General features: G+C 38.4%; 1 protein-coding gene across 1 annotated transcript in view; it reads left to right on the top strand.

Annotated features, from left to right (window-relative positions):
* Nucleotides 1-26,297, top strand: part of PACS2 (phosphofurin acidic cluster sorting protein 2) — a 171,531-nt gene that overhangs the window by 134,613 nt on the left and 10,621 nt on the right. Inside the window, exons 18-21 of the mRNA XM_072428760.1 lie at nt 9,645-9,699; nt 17,099-17,141; nt 24,444-24,579; nt 25,667-25,890. Of these exons, the coding sequence (XP_072284861.1) occupies nt 9,645-9,699; nt 17,099-17,141; nt 24,444-24,579; nt 25,667-25,890 (458 nt within the window). The remainder of the gene's footprint in view (nt 1-9,644; nt 9,700-17,098; nt 17,142-24,443; nt 24,580-25,666; nt 25,891-26,297) is intronic.

Here is a 26,297-nt window from a genome sequence, read left to right as displayed (position 1 = left end):
ATATTAGAGGGGAACTGACTAGGTTGGGCACCCAACAGAAGAAAGCTCGGGACAAACTAATAGAGATCAAAATGAGGAAATATCACTCTTTTCAAAGGCGTCATAAATCAAATCTGATTTCTGACCTTCGCTCAGAAATTTAAGCTATAGTTACTGAACTTAACTTGGTATTGACCACGAGAGCTGAGAAATCATTGAAATTGGCAGCTCATAAATTTTTTACATGGGGAGATAAGCCGGGAAAGTTATTAGTTAACATGCTTAATCCTAGACCCAGAATCTATGCTCTCCCCAAAATAAAACAAGACGGAAAGCATACTCAAAATCCCCAAAAAAATGCTATTGGCCTTTGAAGAATTTTACTCTTCCCTTTTTGGTAAACACCATACCACAACCCAGGCTTCCATGGGAGCATTTTTTAATGAGACTCGTCTATCCAAGCTTAAACCTGAACATGTAGATTTAGGGGATAAACCCATAACAGAGAGGAAACTCTCAAGGCATTGAAGTGTTTGAAATCTAGTAGCGCTCCTGGTCTGGACAGATTTTCGTACATCTATTATAAAACGCTTACAGCACAGTTGATTGCGCATTTATTAGAATACTATATTTATATTCGAGAAAGCAATCCTCTCCCTTTGAAAGCTAATCATGCTTTCATTAGTGTTATCCCAAAACTGGGAAAACTGTCCTCTCGATCTGTTTGAGCTCCTTTTTGGGAGCAAATATCCATCTGGACCATGTGGAGTTTATGCCTTTTAGACAGGCCCCAGACCAAACTCGACGTACTAAAGATATCGTTAGTGCATACTAACTGGGACGGTGGTAATAAGAGGGAGGCTATGCTACTTGCTATTGACCTTCAGAAAGCATTTATTAGTGTATCCTGGTCATATATGTTTAAGGTTCTGTCTGTGATGGGATTTGGGAACTATTTTGTGAATATACTGTGGGCATTATCTGATAGACCACTGACACATTTTTCACTTGGAGGTTTCTACTCTACTAGTATTAACATTATTAGGGAAACGAGCCAAGGTTATCCTCTTTCCCCTCTCCTATTCGGCTTGGTAATGGAGCCCTTAGCGATAGCTATCCGGGACCATCCAGATATTAAGGGAATATGGTGTGGTATGAGGGAGCATAATTGTGCCCTATTTGCTCATGATATTTTAATGTATATCTCTTCCCCTCATGTCATTTTACCTAATTTGTTTAGAACTCTGGATAACTCTGGGGAATTCAACTGTAATTAGAACTCTGGAATTAAAACTCAACTGACCCCCACATACCATTCTTTATTTCAAGCTAATATATTCCCTTTTTTAAAAAAGTTTCTGTAGATTTGAACAATTGGGCTACTGCTCCCCCATCTTGGCTGGGCCGTATAACGACAGTTAAGATGAACATTCTACCTCGGGTACTATATTTTGTACTTTTCCAATTCATGTCTCCCCCTCAACTTTAGCTTCTTTTCAAGCTAAGGTTATGAATTTTGTATGGGGAGGTAAACGAGGTAGGATTCGAAGACAGACTATGTTGGTACCTCGATCCCAAGGGGGTATGGGGTCCCTTCCTACTTCCTACATTATTAACTGGCAGCTCAATTATTACAATTTTTAATTTACATTATGAGTTAATAAACCTCAATGGGTAGATATGGAGGAATCTACTGTTATAAGGGGAAGTCTGGCATCGTTGATGTGGATCTCAAGGAAATTTAGACAATATAGGGGTTGTCCAACAATAAATCATTCCTTGCTGCTATGGTATAGGCTGAAATTTAAATCTGATCTGTGCTCAGCACATACTCCTCTTGCCCCTCTCTGGAAAAACCCAGAGTTTTCAAAGGTTTAAATCAAAGCTTTTGAGCACATTTATTGTATAATAGATAATTGTGATATGTTTAGTTTAGAATATCTTACTAGTAAAAAGGAGCTTGACTCTGAAAACTGAAATATATGCACTCTTGGAATAGAGAATTAGGTAGGTCATTTTCAAGGGAGGATTGGAACGATATGTCTTGTTCTCATTCGAAAATATCATATATATCATAATATATCAAAAATCATTAAATTTGGCCTTGGTGGAGGCAAATTACAAGGTCATGCTTCGTTGGTATTTGGTCCCTGAGACGGTCTCTAAATACCACCCTTCATCCTAACCCCTTTGCTTCTGTGGTTGTGATGCTAGTGCTACAATATTACATATGTGGTGGACATGCCCAGTGGCTCAAACCTTTTGGAATAATATATTTGAAATAATAAGTAAAGTGTTAGACTGAGAGGTGAAGAGCTCCCCAGAGGTTGCATTATTTATCAGATGTGACCTGGTAGCCCCAAAAATTTTCTATAAACTGTTGAAATGATGTTGCTGGCTGCTCGGATCACTCTGGCTAAATCTTGGAAGTCATCTAAGATATCAACAGGGCCATTCAATGTTAAATGGATTGAATCATGGAAGATAACCCATACCCTTAAAAATACTTTGGTCAAATTTGATAAGATCTGGGATCCTTGGAAGAGATATTGTTCATCAACTCTGAATAAATAAAAAAAAGTGATACTACGTGGAAAAACAGGGTTATATATTTTGGTTGCCCCTCCCCCATCCGTAATGTTCCCTAATGTGTCATGTGTCTTTAGTTTGTCTTGTCTTGTCTGTTCTAAAAATCTTTATGTGCTTTCAATTATTTTTTGTTTAAATAATTAATATAAAATAAAAAATAATCACAATTAATGGAATAAGTATTTGTATTGAAAGATTAAAAATAGTGTTGTTTATATAGAACCCATGACTTCCACATGATTAGAAATGAAATTCACGCGTTTCCCAGGGGTTAAAGTTTCTGACTTTTTAAAAGCTTTCACTCTTTTTATTTCACTTAAATTTTTTGCTATACACTCAAATTTTTAAACAACTAGAAGCTCATCCTAGCTCCTTTTGTAAACCCTATAAATCTAGGATGTATTACGGAAATTCAAGGTTTAATTAATCCTTTATCACACAGTAATGGAAGCCACTGTATACAGTATAATTTATTTAAGGACAGTATAGTATTTAAATGTTTAAAATGTTTGTAAAATTCCTTTTTGAAAAGTGTAATAAAAATATTGAAATACAAAATTATTTCTCTGCTAGTATATCCTCTCAAGCTTCCAACCCATGCAGCCATTTCTCAACAATTGACTCCCTCCCAAACCCCACACATGATCCTCCTACAGCTACCTACCCTCTGCCTTCAAACATATTGTCATTCCCCCTATCCTGGAGAAACCCTCCCTGGACCCCAACCTACTTTTTAGTTGGCATCTGATCTCCCTTTGCCCATATGCCCCCATTCTTCTTGAGAACCTTGTGTAAAAAAAAAAAATAAACTCACCAATTTATATGAACACCCAACTCACTTCAGTCTGGCTTTCGAGCTACCCATTCCACCAAAACCGCTCTTACTAAAGTAGCCAATGACCTCATCAGAACCAAGTCACAAGGCAACTTTCCCTCCTCCTTCCCCTATTTCTTTCTTCTGCTTTTGATACTGTTGATCACCCCCTTCTAATCCAAATCATGAACTCCATTGGTATCAGTGACACTGCTCTCGCTTGGTTTGCTTCCTATCTGTCTGATTGCTCCCTTCAATTTTCTGTTGATGGAAATTCCGACTCCACTCCCTGTTGGTTTTCCCCAAGGGTCAGTCCTTGGACCGGTTTTTCTTTTCTATGTACACTTCTTCACTCTGTAATTTCATATCCTCCTTTGGTTTACAGTATCATCTGTATTCTGATGACACTCAAATCTATCTGTCCACCCTCAGTTCTGGATAAGTTTTAATACCGTAATATGTTGGCGCTTTATAAATATTGTGTAACAATTTGTTTGTTTTAAGTTGCCCTGAGAACTGCTTTTGAACATGACAGTAGTGAACTTTGTTCCTCAATGAAACTTATGGAAAATAATTTTGCTGTTTCAGTTCTTTTCTTAAGTAGTGTAATAGAAGAGACAGATTCTGGGGGGCGTGGCTTGGATGACTCCAGGTGAAGACGCATGTTAACCAGCTTCTGTCCCGGCCTGCCAACAAACATTTTGTATACTCCCCATCATGAAAGGGATACCCCCATACACCCAAACCCACCTAAGACCATTGCTTGGCAAGATTATCTCCGTTCTATATCCACTAAAAAGGACTTCTGCCTCTTAATGAAGTGAAGGAAACCCCTAGAGCTGAGATCTATTCCCTGCGCTCTGACCTCCACCACTTAGCAGATAACGTGGATATGGTGGATGATGACTTACAGTCTAGCAAGACCTTAGTTACTCACCTACAAGAACACATCCCTTCACAAGCTGCGTCCATGTGTGATATACAGCTTCAACATGAAGATATGTATAACAGAGGCCGTAGAAATCACACCAGAATTTGATGTCTCCCAAAAGCTTCTGCACACTCCACTTTACAAGTGGTCATCGGAGCCATCTTAAACAACATATTGGGTGACAAAGAACAGAAGTCATTCAACTTGATTGGGTTCGTAGGGCTCCCGGCCCCCCTGGCCCTCCAACTAGACCTAGAGATGTTATATGCAGAGTGACTGACATGTCAACTAAGGAAGAGATTAATGGTATAGCCAGAAACATGCACACAATTGACTTTGATTGAGCCAATTTGCACCTCTACCCAGATGTCTTTCGAGAAGAGACCGATCCAGCCCAAGTTACTTTTACATAAATGCCAGACCTGTTATCTCTAATAAAGCTTTACTGAATTTACTTTTTCTTTTTTTATGGAGCTATATGTATAGAATCTGCTTTTGTGTACACAAAGGTTCTTCTTTAACCACCCGAGCGTTTAGCCCGACCTTGGTTCGGGGTAAGCGAACTTGCTACTATCGTTAACCCCGAACTAAAGTCAAGGTGACTAAAAATATAAACAAGCATTATATTGCAATCTGATTGTCATGCAACATTGTATTGTACAATCGGAGTACAACTGAAAAAAAAAAATACTTACCTTGTCCCCGTAGCTCCTCCAGACACGTCTTCTCTCTTCTTTCTTCTCCCAACGTGTGCAGTGATGATCTCCAGGGTTTCCCAGTGACGTCGCTCCCCCCCCCCTTCAGCTTTCAGAGGAGAAAACTTAGAATGCAAGAAAGGCGGGGAGGAAGGTGGTTAGGTGCATTTTAAGTTTTCCCCTCTGACAGCTGAAGTGGGGGGGGGGGGTGGAAGGCTGTGTTACAAATGCCTCACTGCCTTCCTCTCTTTCCCCTTCAGCTGTCAGCAGAGAAAGAAAGTCACGAGTCGAGTTGCAAGTCATTCATTAGGTGACTTAAGTTGGACTTGAGTCTAAGTCCTGCAACTCCATTTCCAACCTCTGATATTTCCAAATATCCCAGCATACTCTAGCTTGCAGGGTTAAACATAATCTTAGGCTGGGTCATTAATGGGAACAAAAACCTGGCTTTGTTTTTGAATGCTTGTTTGCTATTGGTAGCCGCAGTATGTTTTACCCTTTTCTTCTTGGGTAAAATAAATGTTAAACATTTGCAGCATGTTCTGTTTTGCCTGGTTTATTGTTAATCTAACACGCAGAATCATGCTCCTGCTCCCTGCTAAAAAAGCTTGTTTTGATATTCTTCTCTAGCATGTATTGTCAATGGATGAAGTGATTACCAGTTTTATACTGTTAATCTGTCATGTTTAGTATACCAGTTAATATGACGGCATGTGTATCTAGTGTGCAATGGAATTGAGTATTGTAATCTCAGTAATAATATTTAGAATGTATTTATTATCTATGTAATGTAATTAGTTTTTAGTAGGGCAGGTAAGCTTTCTTCAGATGACCACAAAAAGAATTTGTTGATCAATAGTATCAACTAAAAGAAAGGCCGTGTAGGCCTGCCATGTCCCACTCCATATGAGTAAAGTTATTTGGAGTGTACAGACATAAAGGGACCTTTAAGGCATCTCATAAAATCACATTTCACACATCACAATAAATACAAACATTTTAGCAATTGTTTATATCAAACCAGAATAATTGCAATATCCATATATTTAGTATCCTTGTATTGCACTATACATTGATAACAATATCCTTAATGTGTTTTATAGTCTCACAGCTTTTATCACGTTTTGATGCGTTTCGCGGTCAAAAACCGCTTAATCAGGAAAAAGCACTACTGGGGGACCTAAAAATCAAAAATACAAAATATAAACCATTTCGAGAAAATATGTACACAAACAAATTGATATACATTGTTGGCACATAATTTTGAATATATACACTGACACTGAATATATACACATACGCTGACTATGACGTGAGTGATATTATCACCAAAAGTTCAAGATCTCTTCCCAAAAATGTATACAGATTCAACAAGGAGGAGAGGTTCATGGCGGAAGACAGCACAAGCGAGCAGGATGTGCATATGTGCAATTCCTAATGGGTATTAGATACAACGTAGATAATACTTGTGACATAAGGGTTTAATGTTAGTGGGGCCAGTTTACTACTTACCATTCCAACACAAATAGTGTGGTCTATTACAATGCACCAAGTCCCACAAACAGTTGCTCTTAGCAAAAAGGATGTTACCATAAGGTGTATAACTATCCCATATATAATGTCATAACTAATGTCATAGCGTTTTCATATCCAAAACATGTCAAAACATTAATAAAGAACCCCAGGATAGAAGGAGGTTAGGGAATGGCTTAGATTAGGTATATCTCCATAATTCAAAAATATCAAAATAAGGTATCTATATTGACCTAACATATATATCCCATATCTCACTGTTCCACAGTAGTGATGAAAGTAGCAGTTCCTTCAACTAACCAATCCCATAACCACAAAAGACACTATCCATGTAAAGGGCTTACCTACTACAAACAGGGCCAAAGAGTGCTCCAAAGAAATCCTACTGCACCATACCATGCTGCAGGCGTCTTCTCCCTCCTGAATCTCAGCTCCTAATGAAGCCGTAAGACACGGGGTTAGCTTCCCATGTGTGTGGGAACCCGCCTCCCATTAATTCAGCTGATACATTCAAATTTGTAAAGGAAATACACCTATTTGCGAGGAAAATCCTTTTCCTTATTGAAGAACCAACACAGGAATAGGCTCCACCAAAAGAATGGTTTGATTTAGATTCTATTAACTTTAGGGGTATGCGAGACCAAATTCAATTAGACAATGAAAATTTATATGAGGTATATAAGAGGTGATATACCCAAATTACATCAAGAAAACCTGGCAGATCCTATATGTAAAACACACCAAAATCTATTCGATTCCCCCACCTCAGACAGCATCCCAACTTGTTTGCATTTGTTTAGCAGGTTTCCAAGGCAGTTATGGGTTGGCCACCTACTAAAGGAGAGTCTAATAATATAACGGAAAAACAGGCCCAGACTATACTACAACTATAGGATAATCCTGATATTATTATAAAACCATCGGATACAGGTGGCAATGTGGTGCCCTCCCCAAGATACACAAAAATTCGGTCAAACTTCCAGGACGCCCTATTGTGGCCTCACTTATTTGCCAAAATAGATCGGAAAAATGAACAAAGGACTAGTATCATTACAAGGTATTCCCAAATTCAAAAAGCTGATGTTAAAATAACCCGATCTGCTAAAACTAATACTGGCACATATCCATCCGGAAAACGCATGTGGGAGGCTAAGCCCGCGTCTTAACGGCTTCATTAGGAGCTAAGCTACAGGAGGGAAAAGACGCCTGCAGCATGGTATGGTGCAGTAAGATTTCTTTGGAGCACTCTTTGGCCCTGTTTGTAGTAGGTAAGCCCTTTTCATGGATAATGTCTTTTGTGGATATGGGATTGGTTAGTTGAAGGAATTGCTGCTTTCATTACTACTGTGGAACGGTGAAATTTGGGATATATATGTTAGGTCAATATGGGATACCTTTATTTTGATATTTTTCAATTATGGAGATATACCTAATCTAAACCACTTATACCTTATATATTGTTACCTATGTATATTTGCAATTTTTCTGGTTTGATAAGGACAGTTGCTAAAATGTTTGTATTTTAATGTTATTTTATTTCTCATAATTAACCACCTTGCCGGTAAACCCGACCTTGCTACGGGGTAATAACACTTGCAAAAAGCGTTAAACCCGTACTTTTTTCAGGTGGTTAACAAACGTATTGTAATCCAATTGTCATACATTGTATGACAATCGAATTACAATTGTAAGAATATACAGCTCCTCCGGACACGTCCTCCCTCTTGCTTCTTCTCCCGGCGAGTGCAGTGACGATCTCCGGGGTTTCCCGGTGACGTCGCTGCATGCGTTGGTGCGGGAGGCAGGGCGGGAAATTCAAATAACTTTTTGTATTGAACTCAATACAAAAAAGCTGTATTGAGTCCAATACAAAGAAATCTTTATATAATATATATATTTTTTTTTTTTTTTTTTTTTTTTTGATGACCGTTATAGTTAGGTTGAAAAAAGACCAATATAAGTTCAACCACAAGAAATAAATAGGTGATGCAGAGGAAGGCAAAAAACCCTGGTACAATTTGCTCCAACAGGGGAAAAAATTCATCTTGATTACATGAGGCAATTGGATGTTCCCTGGTTCAACTGTTTCTGTTGTCTTTAAAGCTAACCTCTACTCATTCATTTTATTCGTTTAGTTGCCCTTTTCTGCACAATATCCTTTTTTTGTGAACTGGTGCTCAAACTGGGCTGCATATTCCAGATGAGGTCTGACCAATGCAGTGTTCTCCCTAGCCTCTTTTAGCTGGGTGCACCATCTGGCAATTTTCAGTAACCACCTGGCTGTTTTTGGGGCACTGGACATTTAGAATAATTCAAAGATGATGTTAAAATGTTACAAACTAACAGGGTGGGCATTTAGAAATTGGAGCAAAATGTAGGGGCAGTAGTAGAAAGCTGACAGCATTATGGGGGTTACTGGATGGCAAAAACAACCAGGAACACATATGTTGCCCTGCCCACTTGTTGATCACCCACATACAGCTTTTCCCCACCCAGCTGAAAAAAAATTCTGGGGGGAACACTACAATGCTTTGTACAAGCGAAGGATTATGTCTCGATTTTAGCAGTCTAATCCTCTTTTAATACAAGAAAGTACAGTGCTAGCTTAAGATATTGCAGCTTGGCATTGCATGCTATTATTAAGTCTATGATCTACCAAAAATCCTAGACTATTTTCTATTTTTGACTCCCCCAACTGTACCCCCCCCCAGACAGTATGAAGCATGCATGTTGTTCGCCCTCAAGTGCATAACTTTACATTTCTCAATATTAAATGTAATTTGCCACTTGGCTGCCAAATCAAACAGTGCATCCAGGTCTGCTTGTAGATTATAGACATCCTGTATGGACTTAATTCCATTACATAGTTTGGTGTCATCTGCAAACACAATGGTCCTTTTAATCCCAAACACTGAATTATTTATAAAGATGTTAAACAGTAACGGTTCCAACGCTGAACCCTGACATGTCATAACATTTGCTTAAGCATTTAAAAAAAAAAAAGTGTATGTGCTTGTTGCATGTTGGTTTTGGGTTAAAATTGCTTTTAGTATATGTTTAAGAGCCATATTTTACATACATATAACTGATGTCTTTTTATGATTTTTGTTTGTAGCCCTGATGAGGATTCCTCACAGAAATTTATACCTTTTGTAGGAGTAAGTATGCAACTTTCAGTATAACATAAATTATTGACAAATATAATACTTTGTTTCAGCAAGTTCCGATTGTGATTGGCAATGTAAGCATTATGATTATTCTAGTACTAGAGACTAAATGTATAAAAAAAAAATCTACCTAACCTTGAGCTCTTATGCTTTCGATTCCCACAATAACTACTAGCACCCCACACCTCTAGTATCAAGAATAAAATATGTTTTTCAGGAAAAAACAACACTCAGATCCTGAAACACAAAATGACTGGTGCTCTGATGCGTATCCAAATTGTGTATCTACTCCTAGGGTTTTATTTATAAAACCGTGAATCAGACATTCCCTCATGGGGATAAATACTGCCATTGAAACACAAGACCTGGAATTCATAAGGGAATGTTTGAGGGAATGTCAGATTCCCTGTCTTATAAAAAAGAGTACATAGAGTATAATGATGGCTTATAACAAAAAAAATAAAATGGTCCTAGCGTGATGGCACCTAAACAGATTTAATTTAAAAAAAATGTCAATTATGTGTACATGTGTGCTCAATTTCATGCAGTAGGGGACAAACTAATGAAAACAAAGCCACTCAATCAGGTTAGAGTCTCATTAGTTCCCCGTTTCAGCATCTCAGTCCTTTAATCCGTTTTTTTATAACAATTTTTTCCTTGTGCGCTGGTCTGATTTATCACATCCTTCTTTTTAATGTTTTTCTTTTTTACTTTCATTTTATGTATACTTACTCGGATGTAGTGAATATCAATCAAACTTTTAATAACCCCTCTAGCATTTTATTTCTGTCCATATTTCCATGCAAAAAGCATTACATTTTTTTGCATGGAAATTTATTTTGCATTGTAGGCCTATAATTCTTAGGCATAACTTACCGAAATATGTCCAATATTTAATAAATGAAATAAATTTATTAATAAACTTTAAACAAAAAAAACATTAAACATCTTGTAAAAATAATGAAACATGTAATATAACTGTATAGTAGCATGTATAATATATACCGTATTTTTTGCCATATAAGACGCACTTTTTCTTCCCCAAAACTTAGGGGGAAAAGTTAGTGCGTCCTATACGACAAATGTGTTAAAAAAAATAATTAAAATATTATACTCACCCGATACCCGATCCTGCGTGTGTGCAACGCATGCACCAACGTCACCGGGAAACCCCGGACATCGTCTCTGCAGTCACCGGCTGCAGATGGAAGAAAGAAGACGTGTCCTGAGAAGCTGCAGGGACCAGCAGGACGCCGGGGGATGACAACGGAACAAGGTAAGTGTTTTTTTTTTTAATGTTTTTAGTGACCCCGAGTGTGATTTGGGATTACAGCTTTTTGCATGTAAAAACCACCCCGAGTCACAATCGGGATTACCGCTAGGGGGGGTTAAAGTCTGCTGGTGACAAATTTTCAGCCAATTTCAAAAAGAAGGTGTTCAGAAAAACCTAATTGGAACTGATTCTACTGCTGCTGCTAAGTAGGAAATAAAAGTTAAATAGGTAAAGTCAATGCAGTTATTTCCAGTTACACGCATTTTTTTCCCATTGGTAATAGAATTTGCCAATTGTTCTCATAGTTTGACTATTCACCAAGTACTATCACAGCATTTATTTCCAGTTAAGACCATTTTCTTCCAAAAAAAATCACCAGTTCACCTAGTTGATTTAGAGCTGTTTCATGCTCCACCCACTGAGGAGTCTGTGATTGGTCCCCTACCCATCCCTGCTGGGGTTATGCTATGTTTCTCTAAAAATGTAAGCTTTTCTTCTAATGAGGTTTTTAGGGATCCTAGTGGCAGGTTCCTATTGGTACAGGGAACAGTAGATGGCACTGAATTAACTGTGGTTACATATTATGCTCCTAATGAGGGCCATCTGGATTTTTTTCACCAATTGCTTTCAAAGGTCACATCCAGAATCAAAGGCAATTTAATACTCCTGAGAGGTTCTAACCTAGCATTGGACCAAATTTCAATAAATCTAACCTCCCAAAATATAAATATCCCCCCAAAAAGAGCAACAAATTCTTTGAAACAACATGTGCTAATTGATATATGGAGGGAAATGAACCCTTCAACAAGACAATATTCTTATTACTCCTTGACTCACAAACAAGATTGATCACATTCTTTTGCCGGTTACCTTTGGTGGCTTTGGTGAAAAAAGATAATATCCTCTCTACTCCTTGGTCCGACCATGACCCAGTCATGGTCCAGTTCCTCATTCAAGTAGAGACTTAATGAGAGCCTACTTACTGATCTGTTGATTAAAGATGTAATCCATCTGCATATTCTGATTTTTTTCTCATTTGATAAATCTGCAGATACTTTCCCGGGTATTAATTGGGAAGCGCACAAAGCCATGATTAGAGGCAAAATCATCAAACTAGGAGCTAGGTTAAAGAAAACCTGAAATTAACAGATCTCAAATTTATAGAATACCATATTATTCATTGTCAACATAAAGATAACCCTCTCCCTGATTCCCAAGCCCAATTGGAGTCAGTTCGCTTGGAACTCACTACTACAGCCGACAAATCTTTACGCTGGGCAGCCAATACTTTTTATAGATGAAGTGATAAACCGGCTAGTCAACAAATTAAATCACAAAAAAAAAACAAATAAAATTGAACCCAAAGTTCATGTTTTCCCTAAAATCAAGCTAAAAGGAGGTAAATTGTCACAGCACCCCGAGAAAGTTATGGCTATGTTCCATGACTTTTACAATCAATTATATGGTAAATATGACTCGGTATCTCAACCTGATCTTGACGACTTCCTAAAAATCCTAAAAAATTTCTCTTCTATGTTGTGATTTGAAAATTATAAAGATTTTAGCTACCTGGTTCAATTCCTTTTTGGGAGCGTTTATTCATCCGGACTAGGTTGGGTTTTTGCTTCATAGACAGGACCAGACAAGGAGGTCTATTGATTTTTTCTCTCTCCTAAACAGCCAATTGGATCAAGGGACTACTCGGGAAGCGTTATTTTTATCATTGGATATTCAAAAAGTTTTGATAGCATATCTTGGCAATACGTATTCTCGTCATTGTCTGCAATGGGGTTTGGCTCGCACTTCACCACCCTTCTCAGGGCTCTATATGGTACACCTTCGACCACTATCTCCCTGGGAAGCTTTCTGTCCTCTTTCATTTTGACTAAAAAAGGTACTAGACAAGGCTGTCCTCTTTCCCCACTCCTCTTTGCTTTAGCCATGGAACTGTTGGTAATTGCTATTGGATCCAATCCAAATATTAAAGGCATTCTTTTTGGTAACACGGAGCATAACTGCGCCCTGTTTGCAGATGATGTGCTAATGTATATCACTTCCCCCCCTTACCACATTACCCAATCTTTTCAGGCTTCTAGGAGAATTTGAAAGAATCTCAGGTCTACGGGTTAACAGTGCCAAATCCCAAGCTCTCAAAAATAATATTCCAGTTAACTTAATTGATACTCTTACAAGCTCAGTGAAAAATCACTTCAATATCTTGGTATTAAATTGACCCCCTCCTATCAAACTTTTTACCGTTTTTTAATGTTCTCCCTAGACTAGTTTTTCTTTCACACTCTTCCGATCCCAATTCATGCTCATAATTTACATCATTGCAAACAAAAATGATGCAATTTATTTGAAATGAGAAAAAAAGCAGGGTTCAAAAAGCTTCTCTTTACGATCTACGTACCCAGGGAGGTTTGGGAGTCCCCCATATTATCCATTATTATAAAGCAGCACATTTAGCCCAAATCTCACTGTGCAATGTCTCTGGTCCCAGGCCCCAATGAATAGATTTGGAGGGACTAGCTTGTCCACAGCTTTCTTTATCTGCCTTTTTATGGATTTCAAAGAAATGGTAGACCTTCCCTGGCGCTTGTCCATTCTCTGACAATTTGGGATAAGCTGCAGTCCCATCCGCAAATTTTCTCGCCTCATTCTCCTTGGTAAGAACTGTTACAGAACTGTTTGGCTTTGATTATCTAACTAGTTAAAGAGAACTTCCAGGTGCAGAATATCCTAGATTTCAACAGAATAAGTCCTATGTCTACTCCAAACTTAGAATGGCTTCCCCTACTTGTAGATCCACTTCTTTTAAAAGCTCTTGCCGATCTCTAGCTGATACCAGAGGCCAGATCTCTTTGCTATATTCAGTCCTTGCTGCTCCCAGTGCAAAACCTAAATACATGGAACAATGGGAACAGGACCTAGTTGTATGCTGGGAAAAGAAAGACTGGAATTAAATACTTTTGGTTTTATCTAAAGTCTCCCTGAATTCAGGTCTGGTTGAAGCTAATAAAAGGTTTTATTGAGATCGTATCTGGTTCCAGACCGACTAGCAAAATACATTCAGAACATTTCTCCAATTTTTTTTTTTTTTTAGCGATTGTGTCTAGAGGCACTATGGTTCATATTTGGTGGACATGCCCAAAAGCCCAAGTGTTTTGTTCAGCAGTTTTTTTTTGATTTTGGATGTCACTTCCTACAATATCGATAAAGCTCCAAATTCTGCATTGTTTAGCAAATTGGATTGCCATTTACCCACCTGCTCAAGAAATCAGATTAGCCTGATTTTATTAGCTGCTCGAATCTCTCTAGTAAAAGTTTGGAAACAACCTGAAATTCCCCTTGATCCCATAGAAATACAAAAAGATTTAAAAAAAGATTGGTAAGAGAAGTAGGCCTCACAAAAGATCAGCAGCTAGTAATACTAATAACTATTATTTATATACAATCCGTAGTCATGTCACTAGCTGTCCCTCAAAGTGGCTCACAATCTAATGTACCTACTATAGTCGTATGTCTTTAATGCAGTCTTTTTTTTAAGGAAGCCACAGCTTTATTAATACTATTGTTTTGTTTACACTGTATTTACATAGTGCCAACATATTACGCAGCGCTGTAAAAGTTCAAAGTCATGTCACTAGCTGTCCCTCAAAGGAGCAACAGCAGTAGGATCGGTTCTGAGTAGCTCAAAGGCTTAACGAAACATGTTTTTGGATTGTGGAAAGGAGGAAACCCATGCAAACACGGGCAGAACCTGCAAACTCCATGCAGACTCCAGTGTTGTAGCTGAGATTCGAACTTGGGACCTAGCGCTGCAGAGGCCAGAGTGCTACCTTTGAGCCACCATGCTGCCTTCTTGTAGATCTTTGCACTGATGTTAAACATGCACTGGTTTTCCCTCTGCTACTTTAAGTCCACAGTGTGGTTGCTAACTAAGATTGTGCCTGTGATGTGCCTTGGCAAATTCAATCACATTTCGTGCTTTGGCTAGAAAGGTCTGTGCCCACTTAAGCAGATCCTACACTTCAAAAATTTAGCCTTCAACCTTTCAAAGGCAGAATGGTTTCCCATGCCACAAAATTATCTGTGACTTGCCCACCAACTGAAATTCAAGATTACATATGCTTATGGGACTTCCTGTACAAGCAAAGAAAATGATACATCAGATAGCCAGTTACCAAAGTCAGAGCTTAAGCTTCTTTGACCCAGGAGTGCCAACCTATTAGAACTCTTGTAACTTGTTGAAGCCTATAGAGGAGGCAGGAATTTTCATCCAGCAAACCATGCTGAATTATCTCACCCTGGTTGTTCTTATGTTAGAAGCCACACTGTATTTGACGCAGCACAGAGAACACGAAGAAAACTCTCATCCTTTAATATCTGTAGAGGTGTTAGTGGGGGTTGGGATATTTAGGGGGAGCATCCATCACAACAGGAGTTAGAGAGAGGTGGGAAACATGAACAGGATGAGTAGGAGGCATTTTAAGTTTACATTTATGGAGTTGTGCAGAGAATGAAGGTGGTGGGGAACAGAGGGAGCAGATTCAGAATCCACTGTGGCAAACATGGGAAGTATGCTTATTTGTTTTCTCAGTGACAAGTGTATCAAACAGAAATATGACTACTGGATACCCACACTCTTGAACCCTTACTATTGCAAAAGTTTGGGGAATTTTTTAAAAGCTTTTTAAAAAAACATTGTGTAGCCACCTCTGGACAGATTCAGAATCAGCAAGCATTTATTTGTTATTTTTGTCTTGGCCAGCACTTCCTGCAGCACCAGGCTGGGTAGGGCCAACTATCTCCATCCACAGAAGCAGTATGAGGGCAAGACAAGGGGAAGTTCAGATATGGCAGTTAGTATCATTCTTTATAGGGTCTCCTGAAGTTCCTGATTACCTAATGATTAAAAACTGGACATGTTGCCATATTTGTCAAAGTATCAATCTAGGTCCTTGCCTGTCCACCTTGAGTATCGTTTCAAAGAAAGTTTTCAGTGCAGCAGATGGAATGCCACCAGTGTAAAGCGATTGGATTCCAGACATACCAGCTTGAATGAGGAAGAGTGTACTTAATTGTTTTTACTATTTGCTATACATACATTTTTAATACTTCAGTATTTACCACACAAGATTGGTTCATTGTAAAGCTTGAGCTTCTCGTAATTCTCTACATCTTATTGTATTATCTATTGTCCTGATTTTTTTGTCCAACAGATAATTAGCAAGTTAGTCCTACAATATATAGTATATATGCAGTAACAAATTCTACTCACACCATAAATGCTTATTTGCCATACAGAAGAAATTAGCTTTATTTAGTTTGTTGGGGGGATTAGGATTCTGAGCTTCCTGTGGCTCTTTAATTGTAGATTAGCTATAAATCAAATGTATTGTATTCTCCTAATATTCGTCCTGTAAGGAATGTATGCTTTTAGGGGTTTTATACTTTATGACCATCTCCTGATCTTCATTAAACCTCTTCACTATCCTCAAATCAGAACAAGGATGTCTAGACTGCTTTAATAAGACCATTATATTCATTTAGTACAAATAATATAATAATATTTCGGCAAATATCCTGGCAAGTGGATTTAATAACTTGTGAACTTTAAATACACCAGGTAGGTTAATATTACCAGAACAAAAGAGAAGGTATCTCTTCAATGGAGCCTCGAACTGCGGTAAAACTGTCCAGAAATGTAATCCTTCCCTACTCTATTCAAAACTAAAAACTTTTTTTTGGCGTAGAGAAATATTTCAACATTTGTCTTACACATACATTCTAGAAGGCCAATGTGTTGAAGGCATGTGTGCTGAAATGCTGGCACATTAGTCCGTGCTGTACACAGGCTTTGTATGTTGCAAAATTTGAGTTGTTACACAAATTGTTTGTTTGTACACTCTATTTTAAATCAAAATAAAAAACATTACAACGTAAAAAACTGAAAGTTGAAATTCTCTGTCTCTGTAGTATTCATTGTGTTTTTGCCTGGCGCTTTAGTTACAACTAATACATATGTGTCCCCCACAATCACTGTAAATGTATATATTTGTTTATTCTCTTTAAAATTTTCAAAAACATTTTTTTTAATTGTTCTTTTTATAGGTTGTAAAGGTTGGCATTGTTGAGCAGTCCTCAGCAACCTCAGGTTAGTTTTCCAGCACTGGTTTGTCTCTATAATTAATCAATCCTAATATTTGTAACGTAAGTTTGTCATATTGTGTTCTAAATGTTTGCTTTCCATATTTTACTGTTTGAGTAGGTAGCCCTCAATATGACTAGACATTGCACATCTGTATTTGCATTTGTAGCTGTTATTATTGAGGGTATTTTTAATGTTTTGAAGTGTATAGAAAAATATGCAACCGTGTACCAACATCCCTTTTATTCAAAAAATAAATTGAGAACTACAGGGAAAATGCAGTGCTAGTGCTCAGGTGTCCTGTACAAATGGATACCCCCCCCCCAAAAAAAAAAAACCTTCCAAAACGGTCCATATTATATTATGTAGCATTATTGTGTCCAGTGTGTGACAAGAATACCATTTTCCATGAAACCATTAATAAACAATTTTCTGCCTTCCTTTTTTTCTACTCTTGTTAAACTGCTGCCATGTAACTGACTTAGATAACATAATACGTTTTGGCCCAGGACTTGGCCTACAACACAGTTGTGGTGGAAATACATGCCAGCTCAGGATTAGACTTAAGAGGCTATGCAACCCAGCTATTGTAGTCAGGAGGAAAGTAACAGCAATTGAGGTTATGGAAGAAACTATATTTAGGGGATTGCATACATCTGGATTTCAGTCTAGGGCAGGAAACTACTAAACAATACTTGTGGCTTTCAGCAATGTGTTGCCTCCCATCTCTGTGTATACCCCAAGTAAGAGCTAACTATACCTGGTCTTCCCCTGGTAAAGGCTATTCATACTCCAACAGTGACAGTGAGCACTACAAACCCAACCAGGGTCAGCAAGAGCTATGGAGTAAAACCCCCAAACACAGTAAAAATCCCAAACACAGCCTTTTGGGCCCCATACACACCAATAAATACCCCTCTCTAAAGCACCTAGATAGATAGCATTCACTAAGTAGACATTCCCAAATAAGTACAGCTCTCCTGTTGGGCAAACCTATAACAGCAGTACTTCAGTCTAATTGACATAAACATGATCACCGGGCCAAGAACCCTATCAAGGAAGGTGTATAAAGCTTCTGCAGTAAGCAAGACTATCAATTGGATCAAAAATGTCTATAGGGTTTTTAGCTGCAATATTTTTTTTTTACTTAGTGGTTGAACTTGATGGACTTGTCTTTTTTATCAACATAACTATGTAGCTTTTGCATTACTCAATTCTCTTACATATATTAACATGCAGTTTCTGAATGTACTTGTGTTCCAGCCACATACCACATTCCACTGCAGCTTTTTGCTGTCTGCCTTGCTTCTGTATCTGCAAGTAATCACAGACAGGGTGGTGATCATGGTGAAAATTTGTATTAAACTATCTGCCAGAACATTCCATCAAGCCTTTCCCTTCTGTAAATATAAGGAAAAAGATGCAGTGGTAGCGAGGCACATTTATCAAGCATCCAGATTTGAAATTTGTGTATGTTTAAATGTATGTATACTTATTTAAAATCCCTGTTGTTTGAAAAACTACAATTGAACAATAATAAACATTTTACCTTTAAATAAAATACCTTGATATAACTGCATGCAGTAATACAAACTGATCAAAATTGTGAATGTATGACTACATCCATCCAGGTACAAAGAAGCTCTTAGCATTGCATACACTTTTAGGACCTGACTATACTGCTCTCATTCATGGAATGTAAAACAATTCCAATTATGCGTTTCTCGACTGTATGTTTGGTTTTTCGTTTGAAGTTAAGCTTTTAAAAAAAAAAAAAAACATCAAATATTTTTTTTGGGATGTATCAGTAATTTATAGCCTGGGCAGATCAGTAATTTATAGCTTAAACCATAGGTTCCCAACCTTTTTTGGGCCAGAACCCAGCTTTTCAAGGAGTAATTCAATAGCACCCCCCTTGATTGAACTATACTATATTTTAAAAAACAAGGACAGATTGTTTAAATTATTTTATTAGAAGACATTAACAATATTGGTGTATTACTCAAAATATAATGAAAATATATATTAAAAAAAAAATTTATTATTACTAGTAAAATGAGCTTGGTGGCAAGTGGCCAGCTATGTGTAACAGGCACCCCACTGGCCACTCAGTCCCTCACACAGCAGCGTCTGCAGATTTGACTCAAGGCCGCAGTGAGTGGTACTGAGCAACTCCCCCGAGCCAGGGTTCCTTAGCATAAGGAAGGGGTAACCGCAGTGCCACCTCACCGCCAGTCTGAAGGCAGCCTTTAAGTTTGGTGAATGGGCAAATTTATATTTGAGGTAAAACCACGCACAGACATTTGGCAGCACCAAACATTGGATTGTGGAGTACTAGTGCTGAAAAACAAAAGATTTGGCAAACAATGCTGGTAAACTAATAAATGGTCTAACCCCCCCTAGCGTTCTAATTCTGTCATTTTTTGATGCAAAAAGTGATCCTATTTTTTTTTGCGTAGAAATTTTTGTTTATATTGTGGGCCTGTAATTCTTAGGATTAACTCCCGGGTATAATAATTATATTTATTTATTATATTATAATCTACATGTTGGCATAAAAAAAAATAGCAAAAAAATTTAAAAAGGTAGCAAACAGAGCAGCACACATGTTGGCAAAAAAAATGAGCAAAAATTTTCTAAAAGTTAGCAAACACAGAGCAGCATACATGTTGGCAAAAAAAAAAAAAATAGCGAAAAATTTCAAAACGTTAGCAAACACAAGATCGGCTTACCTGTTTGTCTCAACAATTTTTTCGATAACTTCATCAGTCAAAAACAACTTCAGGTATGCCAGGGGGTTGCCGCATTCAGCCTCAGTTTTCATTCCAGGTGCGCCGGTAAATGGAAATCTTGGCGGTGCTCCCTGGTCCGCATGAAGGTCAATAGGACACCATGTGCGCACAGGTCCAGAATCGTCGCTCAGTTCACTTTCGCTGTCCAATGACAAATTTCCTGCTGAATCGCTATCGCTCGATTCCACAAGGGACTCCAAATCGCTATTGCTGCTTTCAAAGTGATTTATAAGTGATCAAAAGGTCAGATCAAGGTCAGGGCTAATAGTGGGCAAAATGTAAATCAGGGCACTGGGCAATGATGCTTGGTGCACTAAAATATGTACTTGTACTTTTATTGTGTGTTTTGTGGTGTATTTCACTGTAAAAAAAAATTTAAAAGCAGATTACATAGTAATCTGCTTTTAAATTTCCCGCCCCCAGAATCTATCACTCACCGCATCACCCGGAAGATGTCACACATCTTGCCGGGTGATGCAGTGGGGATGTCCCCGCCCTGCTTCATTCCCCTGCTTGCATCTCCCGGAGGCGGATCCCTGGGTGATGCGGTGGGGATGTCCCTACCTCGCTCACTCTCCTGCTCGCATCACCCGGAGATCAGCCTCCGGGAGATGCGAGCAGGGGAATGAAGCAGGGCGGGGACATCCTCACCGCATAACCCGGAGATCAGCCTCCGGGAGATGCGAGCAGCTGCAGCAGATCCAGGGGGTGCTGCCATCGGGAAATCTCAGAAATCCTGCATGCTGCATCGCATCTAACTGCAGATGCGTGCAGCGGGGGTGGTGGGGACCCGGGCGGTATTTAAAAGCAGATTACTCCGTAATCTGCTTTTAAATTTCCCGCCCGGCCAGCTTTTTGCAATTTTTCCCACCCCGAGTCACACTCAGGAATACCGCTAGGGAGGTTAAAGAGCCTGTTCACCATTGCTAGAAGTGTGGCAAACAAAATTGGGAAGTTGGAAGCCTTAATGGGTAAAGAGCATTACTTAGTTGGCATTGCTGAATCCTGGCTTTGTTCTTCACTTGACTGAGCTGCCAATATTCCTGGGTATACTCTATTACGTAAACACAAGAGTCAAACAAAGGGGTGGTGGTGTCTCAATGTATGTGAGAAGTGATCTGAAAGTGAATGTGAAAGAAGAAATTGCGCATGGAACAAGCGATGAGGTTGAAGCATTATGGGTGGAGTTGAATGTGGGGTTGAATAACACACAAATATTTATTGGACTCCGCTATAGGCCCCCCAGTGCTTAGTAAGAATTAGAGAATCAACTACTAGCACAGATTGAAAAAGCAGCAAAAAGTGCAAGTGCTTTAACGCTCGTAGTGGTAATGCAGAGGGTGACTCAGGTTCCGTTGGTGTCCCCCGGCATCCTGCTGGTCCCTGCAGGTCCTCGGGACACGTCTTATTTCTTCGATCTTTAGCCAGCGAATGCAGAGACGTTCTCCAGGGTTTCCCGGTGACATTGGTGCAGGCGGGGGGAGCGGCGGGAATTTCAAATAATTTTGTATTGGATTCAAAGTAAAATAGCTGTATTGAATCCAATACAAAGAAATCTTTATATAATATATATGTAATTTTATTATATATATTGTACATGCTACTGTACAGTTATATTACAGGTTTCTGTATTTTTTTTATTTTTTTAACAGATTTTTGTGTTTTTTTTTATTTAAAGTTTAATATTAAATGTATTAAATATTGGACATATTTTGGTGAGTTTTGCCTAAGAATTATAGAACTACAATGTAAAATCAATTTTCATGCAAACAAATGTAACGCTTTTTGCATGAAAATATGGACTTAAAAACACTAGGGAGGTTAATCATGGGGGAGTTCAACTACCTTGACATTGACAGGAGTAATGGCACTACAGGGACAGCAAAAGAGAGGAAATTTGTGAACTTAATACAAGATAATTTTATGGTACAGTTTTTAGAAGCCCCAACTAGAAATGATACTCTGCTGGACCTAGTTCTTTCTAACAATGCAGAGCTTATAACAAATGTGCATATAAAAGAGAATCTGGGTAGCAGTGACCATATTATGATTATGTGGCTCACAGCTGATGTTAAAAAAAGCCATAGAGAACAAGATAAGGGCATTCCAAAAATATAAAAATGAAGGGTTACCTTCATCGTTTGAAAACTAAGAGTATAACAAAATATGTAAAAGCAGATAAAATGTGCAAAACGTCAAAATGAAAGACAGATTGTAAAGGAAAGTAAGGCAATCCCCAAACAATTTTTTAAAAATATTAGCAAAAAGATCAGATCTAAACATGTAGGCCCCTTAAAGGATGTCTCTGGGTTGGTAACTGGGGATAAAGAAAATGCAGATTTACAGAACATTTCTTTTACCTCTGTGTACACAAAGGAAAATGGCAAAGCTCAAGTCCAAATTCATAATAGCAATGTCATTGCCTTAAATGAGTCACAATGGCTCAAAATTGATATAATTGAGAAACAGTTGGGCAAAATTAAGGTTGACAAAGCACCAGGACCCGATGGATTACATCCATGTGTCCTCAAAGAGCTGAGCTTGTTTTTTTTTACAGTCACTTACTTGATACCGATAGATTAGCGTAAGGCCATTGTGGTTCCTATCTTCAAAAAGGGAGCAAGGTCATTACCAGGTAACTACAGACCAGTTAGTTTACCGTCTATAGTTGGAAAGGTTTTCGAGAGTTTGATAAAGAACCACATAAAGGAGTTTCTGCCAGAAAATAATATTATAAGTGATAGTCAGCATGGCTTCAAGAAAGACAATAGGGAACTCTCTTCCCCATTATTCACTTTGAGATCATTACAAAGAACAAGATGGCACTCTTTGCTTCTGGAGGAAAATATGTGTAAGTTCCAGATAAGGAAGAGATTCTTCACTGTAAAGGCTGTGAAAATGTGGAATTGGCTCCCTCAGGAAGCAGTTTCATCAATTATTATAGATTGCTTTAAGAAAAAGCTGGATGCTTTTCTAGAAGCGCAGAATATAACTGGGTATTAAGAATTTAAAGTAAAGATAACAGTAGAAACAAATTGTACCAGAGGTTTTTTGCCTTCCTCTGGACCAACTATGTCTTATAAGGGTTTTATATCTGGGATATGTTTATTTCCCTAGTGGTTGAACTTGATGGGCTTATGTCTTTTTTTCAACCTGACCTACTATGTAACTATGTAACCATGGAAGTGGCCCCCGGGGGTCCCTAACATGCACACTCACTTTGGGGACCCTAATCTTGAAATGGCCAATTACTACAATTTTTACTTTATTTAGAAGGCTAGATAACAAAAAGGCATAGCTCTCTACCATTCTCTCCATCAAGTTCAACTACTAGGGAAATAAACACATCACAGATATAAAACCCTATAAGACATGGTCCAGAGGAAGGCAAAAAAAACCCTGGTAAAACTTGCTTCAACAGGGGGAAAAAATTTCCTTCCCGATTCCATGAGGCAATCGGATGTTCCCTGGATCAACAGTCACTGTTATTTTTACTTTAAAGCCTTAATACCCAGTTATATTCTGTGCTTCTATAGTAGTTGCTGAAACTACTTCCTGAGGGAGCCTATTCCACATTTTCACAGACCTTACAGTGAAGAATCCCTTCCTTATCCGGAGCTTAAACTTCTTTTCCTCCAGACGCAAAGAGTGCTCTGGATGTGTCCTGGATCTGTGCAAATAAAGGTGTCTTCTTTTTATTTTTACTTTAGATCTACTTAAATGAGAAAAGATCACTGATTCTTATTAAAATTTTGTGTTTGAGACCCCGTATCTGGCAACTTGTTATGTTCGGGGTCCCCTATGTACCCTAAAAATTTCAAGTTTCTACAACAATCGGGGTGGGCGATATGAAGGTTTATACATTGGGGGTAATGACCGCAACATGGACACAGACAAAACTCCCATGCTGCTGCTGCTGTACTAGGGGAGTGGGATTTTTTCACAGTGCAAGGTGGGCGGGAAGCAGCACACATTCCAAGGGTAGGATTATCTCAAAGGACATTGGTCTGTCCCACTTCCACCGATGACAAAGCACTATTGATCCGCCAATATCCAAATGATGGGCGGCTCAATGATCCACAGCCAGACCTGTGGATCAAATGGAGGAGGATGAGCTGAGCAGCACAGGGGGAAAGGGATCCCCATGCCTTTTGCCCTAGGGGGTGACGACTGGTCTTCTACGCCCCCTTAATTTGCTTTGGATGAGAAATGCCCCCTTACACATCTTCAGTGCCCATGGGGGACAGCACCACCCCTGTTGGGAACTTTATGGTCTGAAACTTACGATGGATTATTTTTTTTCTGCAAAATATGTAGTACTTTATTGTATTGACTGCTGAAGGTACTTCTAATATTTTAATAAATATGTAATAAAAAAAGTATTTTTATTGTTTGAAAACAATATCTAGTGTTCCTATACATGATAACAGAGACCAGTATAGTACTTATTCATTTTTTATATTGCAAGATTTTTTTTGTGTATGTGTTACATTTGCTATTTGTCTGTTTTAAACAGGCGATTCAGATGATGCTGCTCCATCTGGTTCTATTGTACTGTCATCCACTCCTCCTTCCGTTTCACCAGTTATCAAGGAAGCATCGCCAACACCACCTTCATCACCATCTGTTACAGCTGGTTTTTCTTCTCCCAGGTAGTAAGCCCAATATTTATTGTTTTTGATAAACTATTTACATGTATTTTAATCACATTTCCATCACCCAATATATCTTATGCAATAAAAGGGTTTAAATTAAAATAAAAACATTACCAAAGGAATACCAAGACATTTCTATGATTTAATTATTTAAATTCTCTCTCACCTTTATTGCACCAGATCTGTTGCATCTGTATGATTACTAGGTCTCCTGAGTTTTGAGAACAAGAGCTGCAAAACCCATTTCCATGGTATTATACTTCCCAACAGTATCTTTCAGCAGAACCTCTTGGCACTTTGCAAGTGACTGCTCTGTATATTTCCTTTGAATGACAAAGATTGAGTCCTTAGTGGATGCCTTGTTCAGGAGCATTGTGGAGCTGCTCAGCGGCGGTTGATGAGAAAATGAGGATCCGCTTTCCAGACCATCCGTTGTGGATCTTTGCACACTTACCCTAAATCCGCAACATCTGGCAAGTGGTTCCTCATCTCCCCATCAGCCTACACTGAATGATCCATTAGGAACTAAATCTTTGTCATCCTAATAACAACTACCTACATTTTCCAGGTATAACTGCACTGCTTTTGGCACCCTTACTCTCTACAACTAAGATATGCATTCACATCCCTGACATTCCTGTACGCATCTTACAATATTACGTCTCAAATCCCCTGAAGAAGCTTGATGGCGAAATGCTTCGAGACCAAGACCTGATGTCTATAAAGAATTGTTGTATTGTTTGTTTTGTATTAGCCGAGCATTGTTTAGCTTGCGATTTTTGCACGAATTATCAAGTAAATATCTCACCTTTTCTGGTTTCATACTTCTTACACTTAATAGGGGCTTAAACTAGTTCACTAGTTCTACACCTGCTCTTTACAGGCTCTCTACAAGAAATTACTTCTACACAGTGGCTTCAGAAAGTATTCAGACCCCCTTTCACTTTTTTCAATTAAACAAGTTTTAATTAAAAGCAGCGTTACAATATATAATCACAGCAAATTTAAACCACTATTTTGTACAGCTGCATAGAAGATTATATACATCAAAAAATGAAATTGTTGTTAATTGAATCTTTTTCAGTCAAAGCCCAGGAGGTGAACTTATGGGGCTTCAGTTGGACTATTGGATAGCTGCTCCAGTCACTGAAAAGAAGAAAGATACTGAAAAGAGGGAGTCCACTTCTGCCAAGAACACTTTAAAATGCACTTTTCGCTCGCTGCAGGTCAGCAGGCTTCCTAACAGCGAGGTCCCAGCTGCTCCCACGATGTCAATGACAGTGGTCACAAAGGAGAAAAACAAAAAAGGTAACTAAAATACCATTTAAAAAAAGGTAATGTATATGGGAAGCTTATGCAAAAATTTGCTTAGCTTTCCTTGATTCTCAAGAAAGGAAACATTTGAATTCCCTGATATATTGAACGAATATTCCCACAATCTAAAACACAACTTTAAACCTAGTTTTAACCAGTAGTGCAGTTTTGCAGCCGAGGGATGTTGAGCAATGCAGGAACATAAATATACTTTAAAAATTTTTAGCTGGATCCTCTGAAGTCTTTATTCAAGAAGAGTTGACTATTAGAAGCAAAAGACAAGTATGTGGGATCTTGCTGTAGTTAACCCCCCAACGGCTAAGCCCGTAATTTCTCGCACTAAATATTTTTGCTCTTTTGGATAACCCCGTATTTTTTCGCCTACACTAAAATCCCCACTT

The sequence above is a fragment of the Pyxicephalus adspersus genome, chromosome 12 (assembly GCF_032062135.1).
Source record: "Pyxicephalus adspersus chromosome 12, UCB_Pads_2.0, whole genome shotgun sequence".
Lineage (NCBI taxonomy): Eukaryota > Metazoa > Chordata > Amphibia > Anura > Pyxicephalidae > Pyxicephalus > Pyxicephalus adspersus.
This window is presented reverse-complemented; position numbering and strand designations above follow the sequence as displayed.